This window comes from Mizuhopecten yessoensis, unplaced genomic scaffold (genome assembly GCF_002113885.1).
Source record: "Mizuhopecten yessoensis strain PY_sf001 unplaced genomic scaffold, ASM211388v2 scaffold8299, whole genome shotgun sequence".
Taxonomy (NCBI): domain Eukaryota; kingdom Metazoa; phylum Mollusca; class Bivalvia; order Pectinida; family Pectinidae; genus Mizuhopecten; species Mizuhopecten yessoensis.
The window spans coordinates 4,495-23,688 of record NW_018407478.1 but is presented as its reverse complement, the minus strand read 5'-3'; the positions used below and the strand labels follow the sequence as shown (position 1 = coordinate 23,688).

The 19,194-nt window shown below is 36.9% G+C and overlaps 1 protein-coding gene across 1 annotated transcript; it reads right to left on the bottom strand.

Annotated features, from left to right (window-relative positions):
• Nucleotides 1–6,475: 6,475 nt before the first annotated feature.
• On the bottom strand, nucleotides 6,476–14,538 carry LOC110455584 (fatty acid-binding protein, muscle-like). Its single transcript, XM_021505776.1, has 4 exons — nucleotides 14,360–14,538; nucleotides 13,209–13,396; nucleotides 8,552–8,650; nucleotides 6,476–7,500 (listed from the first exon to the last, which is right to left on the bottom strand). The coding sequence occupies exons 1-4, from the start codon at nucleotides 14,427–14,429 to the stop codon at nucleotides 7,450–7,452; spliced, it is 408 nt and encodes a 135-aa protein (XP_021361451.1). The 5' UTR covers nucleotides 14,430–14,538; the 3' UTR covers nucleotides 6,476–7,449.
• Between the last annotated feature and the right edge of the window lie 4,656 nt (nucleotides 14,539–19,194).

The following is a 19,194-nucleotide window of genomic DNA, read 5'->3' as shown; positions in this document are numbered from 1 at the left end:
AACGGTGGGGAATCCCTTTCTAACGGTGCCCTCTCCCACAACGGAAAACAGCGACGTATAACGTCATCAACCATTTTGACATCAGAATCGAAAATTATCTTCGTGATGGATACAAAGGGTCTTTCAACATAGGGCTGCCAGTACTTCTGTTAAGTCAGGTTTTGTTCAGGAACTGAATTGTCCGGGTGAATCAAGTTCCTACGATGGCATATTTGACCTCGTTTCTGTATCTATTAAAAGAATAATTTATTCTTCGTTTTTTTGCCTGATTTGGAGAAGTTCTCTTTGCTTGAAAGTAACAGTTAATGGGGTCGTGACTGATCGTGGCTTGATAGTAACAGTTAATGGGGTCGTGACCGATCGTGGCTTGATTTTAACAGTTAATGGGGTCGTGACTGATCGTGGCTTAGAAGTAACAGTTAATGGGGGCGTGATTGATCGGGGCTTGGAAGTAACAGTTAATGGGGTCGTCACTGATCGTGGCTTAGAAGTAACAGTTAATGGGGTCGTGATTGATCGTGGCGTGGAAGTAACAGTTAATTGGGTCGTGACTGATCGTGGCTTGATAGTAACAGATAATGGGGTCGTGACTGCTCGTGGCTTGATAGTACCAGTTAATGGGGTCGTGAATGATCGTGGCTTGGAAGTAAAAGTTAATTTGGGCGGGACTGATCGGGGCTTGATAGTAACTGTTAATGGGGGCGTGACTGATCGGGGCTTGGAAGTAACAGTTCCTTTGGGCGTGACTGATCGGGGCTTGATAGTAACTGTTAATGGGGGCGTGGCTGGTCGTGGCTTGGTAGTAAAAGTTAATGGGGTCGGGATTGATCGTGGCTTGGCAGTAACAGTTAATGGGGTCGTGACTGATCGTGGCTTGATAGTAACTGTTAATGGGGTCGTGACTGATCGTGGCTTGGAAGTAACAGTTACTTTGGGCGTGACTGATCGTGGCTTGATAGTAACAGTTAATGGGGTCGTGACTGATCGTGGCGTGGAAGTAACAGTTAATGGGGTCGTGACTGATCGTGGCATGGAAGTAACAGTTAATGGGGTCGTGACTGATCGTGGCTTGTAACTAACAGTTAATTGGGTCGTGACTGATCGAGGCTTGGAAGTAACAGTTAATGGGTCGTGACTGATCGTGGCTTGGAAGTAACAGTTAATGGGGTCGTGATTGATTGTGGCGTGGAAGTAACAGTTAATGGGTCGTGACTGATCGTGGCGTGGAAGTAACAGTTAATGGGGTCGTGACTGATCGTGGCTTGTAACTAACAGTTAATTGGGTCGTGACTGATCGTGGCGTGGAAGTAACAGTTAATGGGGTCGTGACTGATCGTGGCGTGGAAGTAACAGATAATGGGGTTGTGACTAATTGAGGCGTGGAAGTAACAGTTAATGGGCTCGTGACTGATCGTGGCTTAGAAGAAACAGTGAACAAAGAGAACACAGACGGGGACTTTTCATGACTCGGAAGAGTTGGTGAACAATGATCATGACTTGTTTTTTGGAAGTGAAGAAAGTACGTAACTTTTGTTGACTTGGACGGGGCAATGAACAAGGATCTTGCTTTTTCCTGATATGGAGATAGCAATGCAGGAATATGGAGTCATACACAACCCGTTATCTAGTTCAGATATATTTAAAACTGGGTTGATTTAATCAATATATATTATGTACTGGGTTGAATTAGGCACATTGTTTACTTGGGTGAATTCATGGTTTTAGTATAAAATGTTACTCGACGACCCCACATAACCACTGATCAATATTACACGTACAATATATATATCAACGTGGTAAATCCAAGGTTACGTGCACTACTTGTATCACCGCTAGATCATGTTCAGGAGTCAAGGTCTAGCTACAAGGACAAGCTTGTTGTGCCCATGTTTAACGTGAAGTAGATAGTAACTAGTAAAAAGCAGTGGCGGACCCAGGGGTGTTGCCCTAGTTGCCCGGGCAACACCTTTTTTCTGTGTCCAAAAATAATCTGGACTTAGGTTTTTAAAGATTTTCCTCTTTTTCATATGGGATTTTATCCTAATATCAAACATCCTGTGAACTATGATTTTCTATATATAATGGTGCAGTTGCCCAAACAAGGAGTCCACTACTTATACTCTAAAAAAATATGGGGGTTATAATCCTCTTTTGTTTATATATTAGTAGGTTCTCCAGTCAGGTCAGTGGTGAAGGCTCAACGGACTGTCTACCTAATCGTATTGTTCTAATGTCACGGTGTGGTGATCACGCTGTCCGCTGAGAGAGGATAACACCATCTGTTGGAATTAGGTATATTTGTTAATTGTTATTTCAAAGGTAGAGTGCATTTCATGATAGATCAACCTGTATTTTCACCTGTGGTTTCACGTACACATGATCACCAGGAGTGATTTATTATACCTGTTAAAAAATGTAAATTTCAAATATTTCAAAGACAATAAATCATCACGTTATCAGGTGAATAATAACCAATGTTAGCATAAAAGGCTTGCATGTATATATATATCCTTTTTAACAGGTGTTGCCCTTGTACATATGCATGCATACAAATTCACAATAAAAGACGAACAGTCAAATCATAATTCATATTGATGACAAAATAAATTCATATTTAATTGCCAAAATGCTCGCCTAAACTACATGCACATGAAAGGCATGACACAAACAACAACATTTTTACCAAAAACCTACATTTTTACTATTGCGTCGCACGCATGGAATATCAGAGAAAGTGTTTTTCTCCTGCCCACGCAACTCAAACAACCCAGTTGGAGTATAAAATGGCCTGGGGGGGATGTTGCGGTATCTGTGCTGTAACATTCAAGTGAGGTGGTACTATAAATGATACCGTTGGAAGCACGGTCCCACTACAAATAGAACACAATAGATCTCCAGCACACATGCAGGCATACACACATAGGGAGATATTAGCAAGGTGGCATAGGACTAGTAGTTAGCGCTTGATAAAGCAGCTCCTGCGAATTCCTCAAAATTGTATATCCTAATTGTATTAATTGTATATCTATGTACTGTAAAGCGCTTTAGAGTGACTTATGTTAGTTAGATAGGGCGCTATATCAAATGTTGTATATTATTATTATTATTATGATTGTTTCAGAGAATTTTTTAACACTCGCTCCTCTCGGCCATCATAAATATAAATACTTGAATAATACCGCAAACTCAGAAAACTGTTCTATTCACACAAGTCATTACAAGCAAGTGAGTACAAAGATGTTGCCAGGCTCCCGAAACTATAAAATAACACTACCTCTGGTCTCAGTTATAATTACACCGTGTTTATGTTTATATGAATGCTATTATATGTAATCTATCTGCCATAAAATCCGATCGTATTATACAGTGTATATTAGTCTGTCTGGGGACTACCGCTGTGACCATCCTTAGGTCACGTGGCTATACTTCCATCATTTTGAACACATCAATTTTCATGTGGTTTAGAATTGTAGATATAGTTATTGTTTCGAAAAGAGGTTTGAGATTCACGTTGGTTGAGAAATAATATACTCGATAAAACATTCTAACCGCGTTGTGCGATTTTGGTCAGCCATCTGATGATGTTCAAATCGCCCTTCGCCCGTGGTCTTTTGCCCGTCCTTCCGTTTTTGAAGAATTCTTCTTATTTCTCCGAAAGTACTGGATGAACTGTTCTCAAATTTTGCATGAAGGTTCCTTATAATACTTATATACACATATTAATTTTGGGATTGATGCTATCACTGTTTCTCAAGAAGTATTCTATAGATCTTTATCAAATTGTATGTTTTGATTTTCATTGGTCTCACGCTTTTCATGTTTCAGTTTTAGGCTGATCAGATAAACAAAATGTTCACAGGAAGCCATCTTGGATTTCGAAAGCTCCAGTGTGTTACAATGTACATGTATCACTTTTTCCAAATATAATAACATTATAAGTCGAAATCATGTTAAAAGAAATGGCATCAAACAAATAAAAAAGTAGAAGACAAACGTGAGATTGCCACCTAGTGCTATAATGGACTTTTGATAGCGAGGAGCTGGAGTGATGGTGAGCGAGGATACGATAACAAAATATAAGCAGGTTTTATCTAAAATCAAAAACAAATACTTGTGAACACTATAAAAAAGTCATAAATTGATAGTTTATGAAAGAGAGTGAGGGGTATGGAAGCTATGAAAGAGAGTGAGGGGTATGGAAGCCCTCCTACGAGAGGACACGATTTGTTACTTTGTAACATGCTGGTGAAAAAAACATATTATCCCCCCCCCCCCCAAAAAAAAACCCCACCCCGTGAGATTTAAAAATAGAAGTTGCTATACTTCCCACATTTTGAACAGATCAACAGTTTTCATGTGGTTTAGAATTGTAGATATAGTTATTGTTTCGAAAAGAGGTTTTAGATTTGCATTATAAATATACAAAATTCTCGTTTTGGCTGAAGGTCAATGCAGTCTAATAAATGCTAGTAAATAGTTCCAACGACAACCTCAATCTAAAATAACAATGTCATACACAGTAGTACAAGATTTTATCACAAGGTCAATTTACTGTTTACACGACTCAATCAAGCATATCGGAGAACAAAATACAGAAGAACAATCTTATGTAGAACCTATAACGATGGTACGATGGTAGGTGGTACGATCGCACTCGGATCTCTTTATTTCTGTTTGTTTCTGAATTGCTTTAAGGCCTATCGAACTTAAAGTCATTTTAGGCCAGGCAATGCTAAAAAAAACCTCAGAAACACTAATGTATGAAAGGTATAGAAATACATTGTTTAGGAGATGACGCACGTTTTGAAAATATTTTGTTTGACATGATTTTTTAATCTCGAAAATGTTATATATACAAAAATGTAATAATTTCCCGTTTGATTCACTCGTTTGGCAGAATATTTAAAAACTACCACACAAAGAATCAATTACACCTCATATATCTACTGTAGTTCCCATTGGTTAACGAGTGCAGTGTGAATCTTAAGGTTTAATGAGATTGGCATTCTCTATACAGAGTATTTCATTCAGGTTAGGACTCCATGTTTATAATGTATGCATGTGTGCCAGAGACCATATGTTTATGTATTTGCCTCCTTGCTATTCCGTTTTTGCGTATTGCAGACTTATCTTCTCTTGAGAACAGGTATTGATTGTTACGTCATTGGTTTGTGTGAGAAAATTACGTCGTTTTCTCAAAAATTGATGACGTTACTCTCACAAACAAATGACGTAACAATCAATACCTGTTATCAAGAGAAGATAACTATGCAATACGCAAAGACGGAATAGATTAGATCTGATGACAACAATTCTAGAATGCAGACACTAAGCACCGTGTTCTAAGTCAGGTTACATTGACACCTGGTAAACCCTCAACGCTGCGCGTTTAGCAGAGAATAAAAAACACCACTTTTAAAGACCTTGGTATGACCTTCAGCACATCAGCGAACGTTCTGCAAAAAAGCCAAAAGTGCTCTTTCGATAGCTTGACTTGGAATTAAACGTCCTCGAAACAGCTAAGGTCAGACTAAGACGCCAAAAATAAATTGATCCCATAGCAGACGATAAGAATAATAAAGATAGAGAATAGAAATACAAGCAAAAGAAAGATTGGACAAAAGGATTGTTACTGTCGTAATTGGGCGCGTTACGCTAGTGCCATCATATATATTATTAATGTGCCCCAATGACACAAAAGACAATCCCTGGTATAAAAAGAACGGATTAATTGCTCTCTGTCTGGTCCTTTTCTCTATAGACTTTATCTCTACAGCACAGCTCTCAGGTTCCTGGAAACGCGCAAGCTTCCCGACGACAGCAATGCAAAAAACAAAATTGCTTGAAAGTTGAAAATGGCTCAGATTTTGTTTTATTGGTACGTACATATTCATTGCTTATTCTGTTAAATATTTGTTTAATTGATATGTCATGTGATCCTGCAAATAGCTGATGAGCTTCCGTTCAATTAAATCTATAAAACTCGTCTGCAAATCAAAACATTGTAAACTTGTTGTCATTAAAAATAAAGTCTTAATTGAATTGTAGCCAAATTTGTCTCACGCTCGTGTAGAATAAAAGTAGGACATTCATTAAGCGCTCAACATCAGGGCACGTAGCGGATGTTGTTCTTGTGGAGTGCTCTGGATGATTGTATCCATGCAAACCACTCAAGTTTGTGATTATTCTACCTTCAAATCTCATTTCATTAATTTGAAGTAAAACAACGAAAAAGCATAAAACACGAAAGATTATTATAGTGATGAGAATTTCTAAAAGTTTTCACGTTTGAGATTCGAAAATTTTCGCCAAATAACACCGTCATTTTATCAGGAGCTTTGTCAAAACTGTATAGGATCTCAGTTCAGTTTTTTGATATATGAAAAGTGTAACCACATGTAGTCTAAAACGGGTTGATAAAAGCGGCATTTTCCTTCGTCCTATCTCAATGCAGAAAATATAAGAAAAGATCATGTAAACTCTAAATTTGTTTATTGCTTTTTGTTTTAAATAGCGTTCATGTTTATAGGTTTCCTGTGCAACTGTACACCACACGGACTCACGACGCTTAAAGCATCAGTTCAATGTTTCATGTAATAGTTTTAGACCTCATTTCAATGTCACTTTGTTCCAAGTAGCTGTTCATCGTTACCGTTTTTCTAACACCAAATGCATTGTTACGCGAAGCATGTTTCAAGCACACGAGTAAATAAACACACAAACAATAAAAAATAGGAATGAATGTTAACTATACGAGTCTGGTTAAAGGAAAATAATTATGCATTTCTGAACTACATCTGTAGTTTATGTATCGCGAATGTTTTTTAAATTTACTAAATTATCACACACAAATTACTCTTTTAAATGTATGCATACGATAAATATATTCCTGTGAATTTGAATCTACGTTCGATTCTTAACTCGACATACCACGAAAATATGTGACACACCAAATATACGTCATTTACAGTAATTTAGCAGAGTAACATACATTCGCCGTACTAGCACACCGCCATGGTAGGTAAGTAGATCTTCAGGGAATAGCTCTTTGATGTGTTATTATTATTACAGTAAAATATATTGCCGTATGTTCTAGAGAAACATTTTATTTATAATTTGAATACTGATGAAACTAACGATAGAATGTTAGAATATTTTAGGTAATAAGAATGGAAGCGTTCGATTCGAGAGAAAAAACACCCTATAATATAAATGTTACAACTAGTCGTGTAAGTTTGTGTGTGTTGACTCGGGAATCAAACGTTCCGGCAGGTTAGAGATGTTGTTTCTACAGACAAAATTCAACTCTACGTAAAGTACGTTTATCGCTGCTTGTTGTACTTCCGGGTAGTTGTCACAAAATTCAACTCTACGTAAAGTATGTTTATCACTGCTTGTTGTACTTCCGGGTAGTTGTCACAAAATTCAACTCTACGAAAAGTTTGTATATCACTGCTTGTTGTACTTCCGGGTAGTTGTCACGCCTCCTGACGTCATCGTCTGAAAGACAATAAATAAAACTGATGTTATTGCAGAACTAAAGGCACGTTGGTATCCGTTTGACAGATTCTTTCTTATTGTACACAACTACACAATGAAACTATACAACCGACCTGAACTAATCTGGTAATATAGCAACATCCAAACGTGTTCTATTTGACAGAACTATACTAATTTTTGACATTTGCTTCTCACATGTCATGAAGGTAACTACAGACATTGTGATGTAAACTTCGGAATCATAAAAAAAACAATTATTTAAACGTGGAACATTGATAATACTGGAGGGTAAGCGTCGTCTGCTTGTAAAGATAGAGACCGATTAATGATATACAAGGCACACCTATGTGAATGATCAAAAGGTCCATTTGCACAAAGAAATCGAACATTGCTCCAAAAATCTAGATGGCAACGAAAACGTTGACTGAGAATGATGAAACCTAAAGCAGTTATCGAAAATAGATATATTGGATACTACGAATGCTTTGTTTTTCTCGTGTGTTCCTAATATAGAAACTATAATATTGGCGATTTCAGGTCTGATATGGTGATTCGTGACCGGTCTTTGTTATGAACGAATGTTATTGGTTCGGTGCGTTTGGGCAACGCTTAAGACAAATAAGTAGGGCTGAACATTAACTGGATGCGATCCCCATTCTCTACCTATTTAAAGAGAACTGAAAACGCACATTTTAAGTGAGTGCTTATATAAAAGTTTCATCTATGTTCATGTCGAACTGCTTTCAAATTTTCCTCCTGATTAATTCCAAAACAAACTAACGGTATACATTGACCAGTATTTAAATGAAAACTATAATCAACCTGAATATTAAAATTTAGTTCTGTGTAACTTTTATAATATCAACAAGATTTACATTTTGTATAGCAGTTTCTGTGTGATAGTGATTTCACTTGCCAGAATATTGACTATTATACGACTGCAGTTCATTTTCATATAGGTGCAATCGTTAATATGTGTCATAAATCTACAAAGAAACCAGTGTATATAGAGTGACAAATGTTTCTGTTAATCTGTAAGACGTTAACACACCATGATCATCTCTGATCCGGACACTGATCTAGTGTTGGTGGACGTGTAAGCTCCGGTCTGACTCTCCACCAGACTGTTCCCGTCGATAGTATACGTCACCTGCCAATGATCAAAGGAAAAAAGCTTTTAAGCTTGAGATTGTTAATTGCTATATTGCACGACACTAATGAAACGTATTGTATAAAGACATTGACTCAAAATATGAGTCATTTTCTGATTTTAAAGCATTATTACAGTTATATTACATATTCCAACAAAAAAAAATCGGCCCTACAGAAATTATTTTTGTTTTGCTGAAGTATGATGTGGAGATACCAATTTGAGTAAAAAATAATTAAAGAATAACGTTAAGTTAAAACTGTCAGGATCATGAGTTGATCATTCCTAGTCCGAGTTTCAGTTGAATCAACCTATCAGAACGTGATTTTAAAGTTTGAAAGTTTTCAAAATGGCGACCGTGGCGGCCCAGTAAAACATGACATTAAGTTGTTTTTTTTTTTTTTTTTTTTTTTTTTTTTTTTTTTTTTTTTTTAAAAAAGGCTGCCTCGGCGCGCATATTTGATTTCTGATCGACCCGAAAAGTAACAATACTTTGTCCGGACAATGAGTTGATAATTTCTACTAAGTTTCAGGTAAATCGGCTCAGTAGAATTGGACTCTAAGTTTGAACAAGTTTTTCAAAATGGCGGCCATGACGGACATATTGGATTTCTAATCGACCCGAAAATAACAACACTTGGTCAGGGAGATGTCAGTAACATTCAAATGAAGTATCAATGAAATCCCTTCGACAGTATTTCAGCTTAAGTTGAAAATGTAAAATGTTAACGAACGACGCACGACGGACGACGACGGACAAAGACCGATACCAATAGGTCACTTGAGCTAAAGCTCAGATGACCTAAAATGTGCATAAACTTTTATGAAACGTAAAAACATAACAGTCAACAGCTTAACGTCATCGCAACTGCTATGGTCATAATGCCTTGACACTTCCAAAGTGACGTAGTAAATGGGAAAGAAAACAAAGACAGAAATCAAATGTGTTGCAACTTTGACAGCAGGTCAATGTTGGTTTCTCTTATGTCCCAAAAGCAGGACAGGAAAAACCCTATTCTGCATGGACACAACATAACTCGGCTCATACACACAAGCAGTAATGAAACCTACATAGGGATCAAGTTCAAAGACTAAACTGAATGCAATCTAACATACCGCTATGGTGATTGGTAAGTAGAACTCGTAGGCGAATTCGTGTTTGTTTCCCCCTGCTCGCAGGACATTGTATGGCTGAAGTTTATGTTATGACTGACCTAACAGAACTATTGTCGAGGTTTGATGAAGACGTACGTAGCCAAAGACTTAACAACATGTTTGTACATACTGATTGATTATTAAGGATTAACACATAGCACAAAGAAATTTTAAGATACAGTTACAACATGGAACCCAGTTCACCCATTAAAATCGGATATGTGTTTGCTGGTTAATAGCTTAACAGCCCAGCAATAGCTTAGTCATAGCATACCAGATATCTAGATATATAACTAAAAACGACAAAAGAAAATAAATGAAACAAACTTGAAATCTGCATGCACAAATATAAACTATGTTAAAAAGATGTCTGATGGAAGAGATGAGATTCACATAAAAAACCTCTTGACAAACGGATATTGCAGAACTATGTTTTGATGTCAGGTACGCTTATTATACGCACGATCGGTCCGTGTGTCAAGGTCACATGATCTTTAGGTGAAAAGTAAAAGTGCTGATCCCTTTGGTGATGTAAATATTTGGCATTGCGTTTGTGCATGGCGTATGTAATTAAAATTATTTTTAAGAGAGTTACGAAAAGGAAACCGATTTACAAATCAGAATTGAGCAGCCTCTTTATTCATGTGTAAATATGCAGGCATCATTTAAACCATTGGACTTGCCTTTATGCAAGCGCAAATCAACTTTGATTTAAAAAGAACCATTTCAGGAGTGTCATACAGACAAACGGCTGATGAATAGAAGGATATACCGACGTAAGTACCTCTTGTTTCTGAGAAGCAGGGGCGAAAAACCAATCAAAATGCATCATTAATGTCTCAATTTATCATGCTCAGGGATTGATATTGTCTACGTTATTTTATGCAATTAGGGCCGAAACCCGATGTGTGTTGCCAACTTTTCTTTAACATCGTATCTTGAAAGGTCGCCAGAAGTAAAATATCAAATTAATCATATTTATTGCGTAAAAATAAAATAATAATAATAATAATTCGAGGTTCTTATATACCGCTTTATCACAACCTACAGTGTAGTTCTTAGGTCGTCTCAAAGCGTCACAAAATATTATCCGTGGTTATAGAGCCTTTGCAACCAGCCAATATATTTCTAAACTCCATGGGCAGCATACAGCCGGTACTGCCATTTCGGCGCTCACAGCTAGCATTCAACAGTTCTAGCACTGCCCAGCCACGAACTTAAGCGGCGTAAAGTATCTTGCTCAAGGATACAACACAGTGCCTCCATAATTTGATACAATACACCTTATAATGATTAATACGCCAACGGGGAGTGCGAATGTATCCGACACTCCCACGTCAATGCTGTACCTGGGGTAGCAAGATTTTCTACACCAGCATTTATCGTCGTATCACCGATGATAAAGCGGAGGTACAACTGATAACACTATCAGCTAGGTGTGTTGGCCGTTAAACTAATCCAGTGATACAGGACAGGTACACTGCTGTTAAATAGTCACTACTCACAATATCGCGACATACTATACCCCCACATTAGGCTGGTTTTCTTTATCTGGAGTATCAATCTTGTGCTATTGGTCAAGAATACCCTGTTAAAACCCGCCACGTACTATTGCTACAGTTACATATAGATATTCAGAAATCGTTCTGAATCATCTGATTATTCTATAGTTAGGACATTTCTGCATTACTAACACCAAAATAATCTAAAATAAGGCAAAGACAATACACAAACCCAACGTAGTCAAAATCGCAACAAACATTTAATAGCAAGGGCTAATGAAACACAAGCGAAATGGAACGACTGCAAAAAAAAAAAAAAAAAAAAAAAAAAAAAAAAAAAAAAAAAGNTGGGGATTGTATATGATCCATGCATTGCTAGAAAATAAGGAATCCCAACACGGGTATAACTAGAGTGAATTGCTGCTTTGTTTTGTTTTACCTCTGTAAAACACTGTGATAACAGTGTAATAAATAAAACGCGCCACAAAGGAGAGCAGGTGAATGCAGAGTCAGCACAAAACACCTAGTGTAGAGGATAGTAAATCAAGCTCTACTGAATGGTAGGTATTTTATATGTAGGACACACGACATCCGTCAACCTATGTACTATTAACTACTTAACTGACGACGTTGTAATGGAGTCTTCACTACCGAGTAACACGTTATGTAATACAAGTTAGCTGTTGACAGCTGACTGATTTACGTACTCCTGACAGCAAAGCGCACAAGGTAACAATATCCACAGACGGTGGAGCAAATCAAGAGCCACTTTGAAGTATTAACGGACTATTTTTGCTTTACTTCGTAGCAATAGCGTCACTCCCGAACCGGTGATAGTATTGTGACTTTAGGCTCATTAATGCATTACATAAAGAAAAAATAGATCAGAGAAAAAATAGCTAATCAAATTGTTGTAATAGAGGCAATCCGGTTTCCTTCCATTTTCGTATTTGCAATCGGGCCAACAAGAGTGATACATATAAACTGACGTAACTTGTTTGATAATTATTGTACAGTATTTATATTTAATTGAGGCAGAAGGTCAGTTGATTCCTCTTCAATGTCCCCAACATGATATTACAGATAGAAAACACCGGTTCTGCCAGGGGTTCATCATTTATTCAATAATCATGCTGTCGGATACAGATGCCTTACTTCACTCAACGTAAAGGGGTAGTGTTCAGCCGATACCAATACATGATATTATGTATAAGATTTAAATTACAAATGTTACGCAATTAAAATGTATGACATCAAGAACCAGCGACAATATTCACACTAAAAGTCGATACAAGGAGCCAACTTGTGGGATGGAAAAGAGGCCAAAACATCAGGAGAGACATCTTGAACCATAAAAAGTGGAATACAACTAACTGCTCGGTAAGGACAAGACTTTTCTTCACCATATTTGTTTTATGTCAACTGTAAAAACAACACATAATGGGCCCATATTTATTATTTCAGTCAAAAATGAACACCACATATATTATCCCCAAACCGCATGTCACACCTGTCATAATATCCCCCGTCTCATCACCACATGCGACACCTGTTATGACCCCCGTCAAATAACCACATGTGGTGTTCGTTTTAATGTCTTCTGTTACATCATTGCATGTTGCACTGTCATGTTTCAAGTCAACTCCCCACATGTGGTGACGGTAATCATCATAACAGGCCCAATATATTTCACGTCAAACCCGGAGAGCAAACAGTAACATTTAAGACGACTTCAGAATTTAAATCTATAATAAACCATACTAATTCCAAAATTGCAAGCTCATTGATTTAAATTAACTCATCAACACTATTGATAACTCGCATATAACTGTAAAGGGTAGAACACCAGTACAGTCAATTACACCATTATGACAATGTACCAAGATGTAATATGATCGTACCTTTAAATCCCGTCCGTCCATTGATTTCTGGTCCGCCTCCTGCCCAATGGTTGCCTTGCTCTCGGTACTTCCGAGTGGCGTTGTGGTTTTGATGGTGACAGAAGTGCCGTCAATTGTGATTTCCTGTACTATGTTGTGGTCAGCAGATAATCCTTGTAATCCCCTCTGTTTATCTTCTCCTGATGCACCTTGATGATGTACAATCATATAAAAATATTTTTGTTGTAAACGTAAGAAATCTGTCATGTTATCATTGTATACAAAAGTACGTATTCATCATTCCAGCGTCACAGCATCCATTTCTCTTTTAAAATCATGCTTAGAACACGCATTTGAAAACACCTAGTCTGGCTGGAAGGTTCCAATTGTTCATTTGAAACGTCATGACTACATGGTATAACTGACAAAAAATGTTCATTGTGACGTCACAAAAAGGAAAGCCTTTGATGCAAAAAGTCAATGTTCTAGATATGAAGTGAGCCGGAGAAATGTTGTTCGGACGCATATAATCGCATTTGCTTTTGTTTCATATGAGATTATTGAAACTCGACAAGCCACACATAAAGCTCGCTTTAAAAAAATGTAAGTCTCGTTTTCATAAATCTCATACGAAAGGTCGATACAGTTGTATTGCTGTTAGATATAATTGCTTTTATTTCTGTTATAATATCACACACATGAATAATTAATGAATTTATGCTTTCGAGGGAAACTGTACCACTGTGTGTACATTGTCTCAAATGTCTATACATTGAATTCGACCGTTTCGTTTTTATATGAAAATATAAAAACGCAATATTCAATTTCAAAATAATCTTGTTGGTGATTGATAGAGCAAACATTAACAGAATTAATTTAGCATATATAAATAACAACAAGAACTTGACAAATATTTGAAGGTTAAACATTATAAATTACCATTTTACATAGGAGAAATCGTTTTTCCTGTCCACATAATTGTAATATTTCTGTGAGATGCCTTTCCTGGTTAACAAATCCCAAGTTTTGTTTTGGAGATATTATACATTTTGAACACTCCAGTGATATACTGAAATCTGATCCTCAGGGCCTAAATGGGGCTCTCATGATCAACCAGTAGCATAACAAATATTATTTTCCTCAGATTCCCTGAATAAGAGATCAATACAGACCTATGGCATCAAGATAGGGAGCAAAATTGTCGACGCTTGCAAGTTTCCATTTTCCATTGAGAACCGCCATTGTTGCCCGTCTGCTAACCTTCTGTACAGCAGTACTATAAAGTCAGGTAAACTTCGTGTCCTCCTTATATTGAGAGCTCCTTTATCAAACAGCATGCAAATCGCTTATCGTGCCAAGTTGTGTCATAAAAGGTTAAGTTGATATTACGTCATGTGGTTGAGTGTTGACCAATCAAAAAGCCTTATTCGTAGTAAATGTTAACAAAGAAAACCTTGATTTTTGTGTTCCTGTTTGTACATGTGATGAGCATGGCGGCCGTCGGCGAGCTCATTGATCATGGATATTGATTTAACATTGTCCTTATTGTCATTGATAACATCAAATGTTCTACTACAGGTTTTCTTTCATATGATACTTTTTGAAAAATTAAAGAATGTATAGTTGTATTTTTAATTCAACAGAAAATTATCACATGAAATACAACACACTTTTATCCGTTATTAAAAGAACATGTACTTAAAGATATATTAGAAAACTGCCTATAGTTTCATATTCAGATTCAATTCTTGTGTAACCGATGCAGGCTAGGTGTTAGCATATACTTGCTTTATCCAACTGAACGGTTTTCAGGGGAGACTGGTTGCATTGTTTAAAAATGAGACTCATTTTACTCATTATACAGAGGTTGAAGATATGAACTACCTGTTGTTGTAGCAATGTGTCTTATATATATTTTATGAAGAAAAAAGTAAGGGTGTCGACAATTACTAAAACTTTGAGATTACATATCTCATTTTGTGCAGCTTCACATGGTGATATTTATCTACGGAATGACAGAAATGGTCACCTCATTTCCAAACCGTAACGTTACGGCTTATTCAATATAACTATCATTAATCCCTAATGTCTCGGTAAGTTCACTGAGTGAACATTGTATAATTGTTCACTATTTTAGGTAAATGTTTAATTCCTTAATTTCGATATAGGTAAAGATAGCCAGTCTAATCAAAACCAGCTTTTGATTACTTATATAATAATCCAGATAAAGTCAACATTGGTTGTTTAAAGATAACAGCTAACCTCAGACATACTCACCTCTATGCGAACTTATGGAATTGTGAAGGAAGACTTGGATGAATTATTTAATGCGGTGGCCTTCAAAAACGTCTCCTGATTTAATTACAATGCAGAAGTAGAAAATTAGAAAATTTCACTAGATAAAGGAGATTGTTCACAATATTGTCAAGTTTGCATCAGATCCGCGTTATCACAAGGAGGTTAATACACTAACATACCCTGCCTCAAGCGCACGTACACACATGCATACATGTACATACATAGCACACATGGATGCACGTTCAAAAATGACTCGAGCTGTTGTTAGGACATTAAACCATGTACGTACACGTGTACTCGTAGATACAATGTAACAGTATATAGACGATGTGCTCACCGTTTGTTCAAATATATTATACTACATTAGCAGTTGCGAGGACGCAAAACCCAAAACAGTTTCTTACACTTAAACAAGATTTTTCACACACGTCAACAGAGTTTGGGTCACCGACCGAGGTGCATGCACGTTTGGTTTGGTGTGTCTCTGATCAGGATAAAGTAAAAATGATTATGCTATTTTATATAATTCATATCTCATCAAAATTACATTGAAAAGTTTCATTATACCTGTGACTTTTCCTATCCATATTTTTGCGTTAACTATGGTGGCTGATATATGACATTTCGTCTTTTCGCTTTGTCGCCCGCGAAATAGCGCCAAGCGAAATAACGAAATAACGAAATAACGCCAAAGCGCCAAAGCGAAAAGACGAAATAACGCCAAAGCGCCAAAGCGAAATAACGAAATAACGCCAAACCGAAGTGAAAATAACGCCAAAGCGAAGAGATAAAATGGCGTCTTTTCTCCCTCCTTTTGGCGTTATTTCGTTATTTATTTCGGAGTTTCATTTCCTGAATTCCGGAACCTTAACCTAAAGAATTATATTATTTGCTGCATTGAACTCTATATCTCCGACAATTGTTCTCCCGATATCGCACAGGTGACGCTTTCTTGCTGTTGTGATACTCTGCAAAGAACATTTATTGTACAGTCTAGATTAGCCTTCCGTCATTCCGGCTGCTAGTCGTTTTTACTTAATTTAAGCCGTCAACTGTTCTCAATTTCTGAAGGGTTAGAACTAGGTCTACTTTAATGATATGAAAATAATCTTTAATTGAGTTTACGTACTTAGAGAATTTAAAAGTCAAATTTCTCAAGGAAGACTAACCATATTTTTATGGTAGCTCCGGGTTCGAGTCCCGGTCCGAATTTGTTTCACCTGCTACAGTTTACTGTCGAACTTGAGGGTCATGCTATATTCTTTAAATAATAAAACTCAAAAGTATTTAAGTTAAGAAACTGTTATAACAAACCTGAAAATTTCTCCACGCCCTATGACGTATGAAGGATTTCAAATTAGGGATGTAGACCTATCAAATTCAAAGCCGTAGGATTTAACTGGGCAAGTATTTCGCAATCTGCCATTTGTTTTATTTTCTTGTTGAGTATTGGGAATTCACGGGTACGTATCCGATATAAAAAAAAAACACATTAATACAAAAGGTCATAAATTTGTTGAGGTAGAGAATTTAATTTACTTCATTGTACATACTATGAGTCATGAATCCATTAATCTGTCCAATCAGCTCTTTCGTGTCTAGACGTCTGCCCTTCTTGTGTATGATGTATGTGTATTTGAAGTCCCATTGACACTACACACACTTCAGTGATCAAGGTTGAATTTTAACATGAGTATTGACTGTACCTTAACAATTTGTTCAAGGTTTTACGAGTGCTTTGTACTACATGTATAATCCGATTATAATAAAATATAAAATATTGAGCAAACATATTTTTCAGTTAAGTGGCAATACATCTCTAGTGGCACAAAGGGATATGGCGGTAAATATGCCAAATAAAATTATTACATAATGCGGTTTCTCTCGCGACAGATGTCATTTTCACAAGTAATGGCTGATACATTCTATATAACTATTTTGTATGACACTCTTAAGATAAATATTCGAACAAAATTAATGTAAAACACCAGTTGTTACTTGCTTTGTTAACATACATAACATTATTAGATGTTGTCCTGTTTGATCTCTCATCATAACACTCGCATGCGTACTATACACTTTACACTAATTGTTATTATCCCCATTATATTCATGCAACAATTCTCCGTTGCCGGGTAGGGCGCGTGGTGACCGGGAAGTTTGGCGGTTAATGTTTGGTTTCAGAACAGTATACGTAGTCACACCTTAAATTATATTACCAAACAAACATTCGGTGTTTGATGTTCTTCTACATTCTGCCATTAGTGCTGTAAACTAGTTTAAGAAGTGCGTAATTAAGACATGACAAAACGATTCGAATTTGTGCAAAACATTCCTTCATTTTACATCTTTCTTCTTTCTCGCTGTTTTACTCTTTCTTTTCGGCGGTGACTACTCAGGTACTTGTCTTCATATGACGTTAATTACCAAACAAACAAACAAACAAACAAAACCTTCTTTTAATAGAGAGACGATTGGGGAAAGGATCAGCTCAAAGTGTACCTAAAACTATGTAATCAAACATACACAGTACAACTATATTAAAACTCAATGTGTATGATGCCGATAATAATTGCCCAACTCGATAAACAAACTCAATACCGATTACAATTAAAATCTTGAAATATGAAGGGAATTAGTTTAGCGATTAATTCTATGAACATTTCTGCGTGTTTTAATTAGTGTGCGGGGCCTGAATACATGCTGCAGGTAAATAGTTAGATTTGGTTTGGTGCTATTGTGTTAAACGTCGTTTTAATAACAAAGTATTTAAGGACGTGCCACCCTGTGAGTAATGTATTCATGCTTTTGTGTATGTGTGCTTGAGTCAGGTTATTTTGATGCATTTGCCTCCATGCGATAGCACGGATCTGATGACGACACCAGAGTGCTACGTCACTGAAATCCTATGCCGAATGCACCCAGCACGGTATTTCATCCAGTCACATTATACTGACAACGGGTAAACCAGTTGTTGTGCTAAGCTGAACTGCTGATGATAAAGCTGGTTATGGTAACTACCATTTTTAAGGACTTCGGTATGTTTCGACTACTCCACTCGAGCGAACGTTCATCACTAAGCCCGAATGGGATGTATTGTCAAGCCAGGCGCTAGAAAACTGAATATCATTATTGGATTTTTAACGACCCGTCAACAAAAAAGAGTTCATAAGGGCAAATAAATAGCACATAACACACGTTAAATGAAATAACATCAAGCAAACAGTGGCGGATCCAGATACCTATCTGGGGGGGTTTCCAAATTTCCTGGGGGGGGGGGTTCCATGTGGGGAAAAATTGAGGGATATGGTGAAAATACATGATTTTTAAAGAAAATTCTCGGGGTGGGGGGGTTTCCTGAAGCCCAAAAACCCCCTCTGGATCCGCCACTGGCAAACGAAAAGGATAAAGACAAAGGTCAACTTTGAAGAGTAAAAGTGTTTACTGTTTCAAACAGAGATTTGAGACTGGGAAACTAACAGATTTTCAGTAAGTAGAGAGAAAATATAAAGATTCAATATGTTATTAATTGTGGTTTCTTCAATAAATAATTGTAAATAAAACCACCTGCATTGAAAGTATACTATATTGTAAATGTAGTAGCACTATTGGACAATTCGTATGGGCACTTAACACAGTTCCAATCTTGTGTGTACCTGCCAGCTGATGGATGAGGACAGGGGTCAATATGTCAGGAGATAAAAGTCCT

Coding starts and splice junctions, on each gene's coding strand:
- LOC110455584 (XM_021505776.1), bottom strand. CDS start 14,429: ATGGCGGTTCTCAATGGAAAATGGAAACTTGCAAGCGTCGACAATTTT. Junction 13,397..14,359: donor TCCCTATCTTGATGCCATAG/GTCTGTATTGAT, acceptor TACATCATCAAG/GTGCATCAGGAGAAGATAAA. Junction 8,651..13,208: donor TGGACGGACGGGATTTAAAG/GTACGATCATAT, acceptor GATCATTGGCAG/GTGACGTATACTATCGACGG.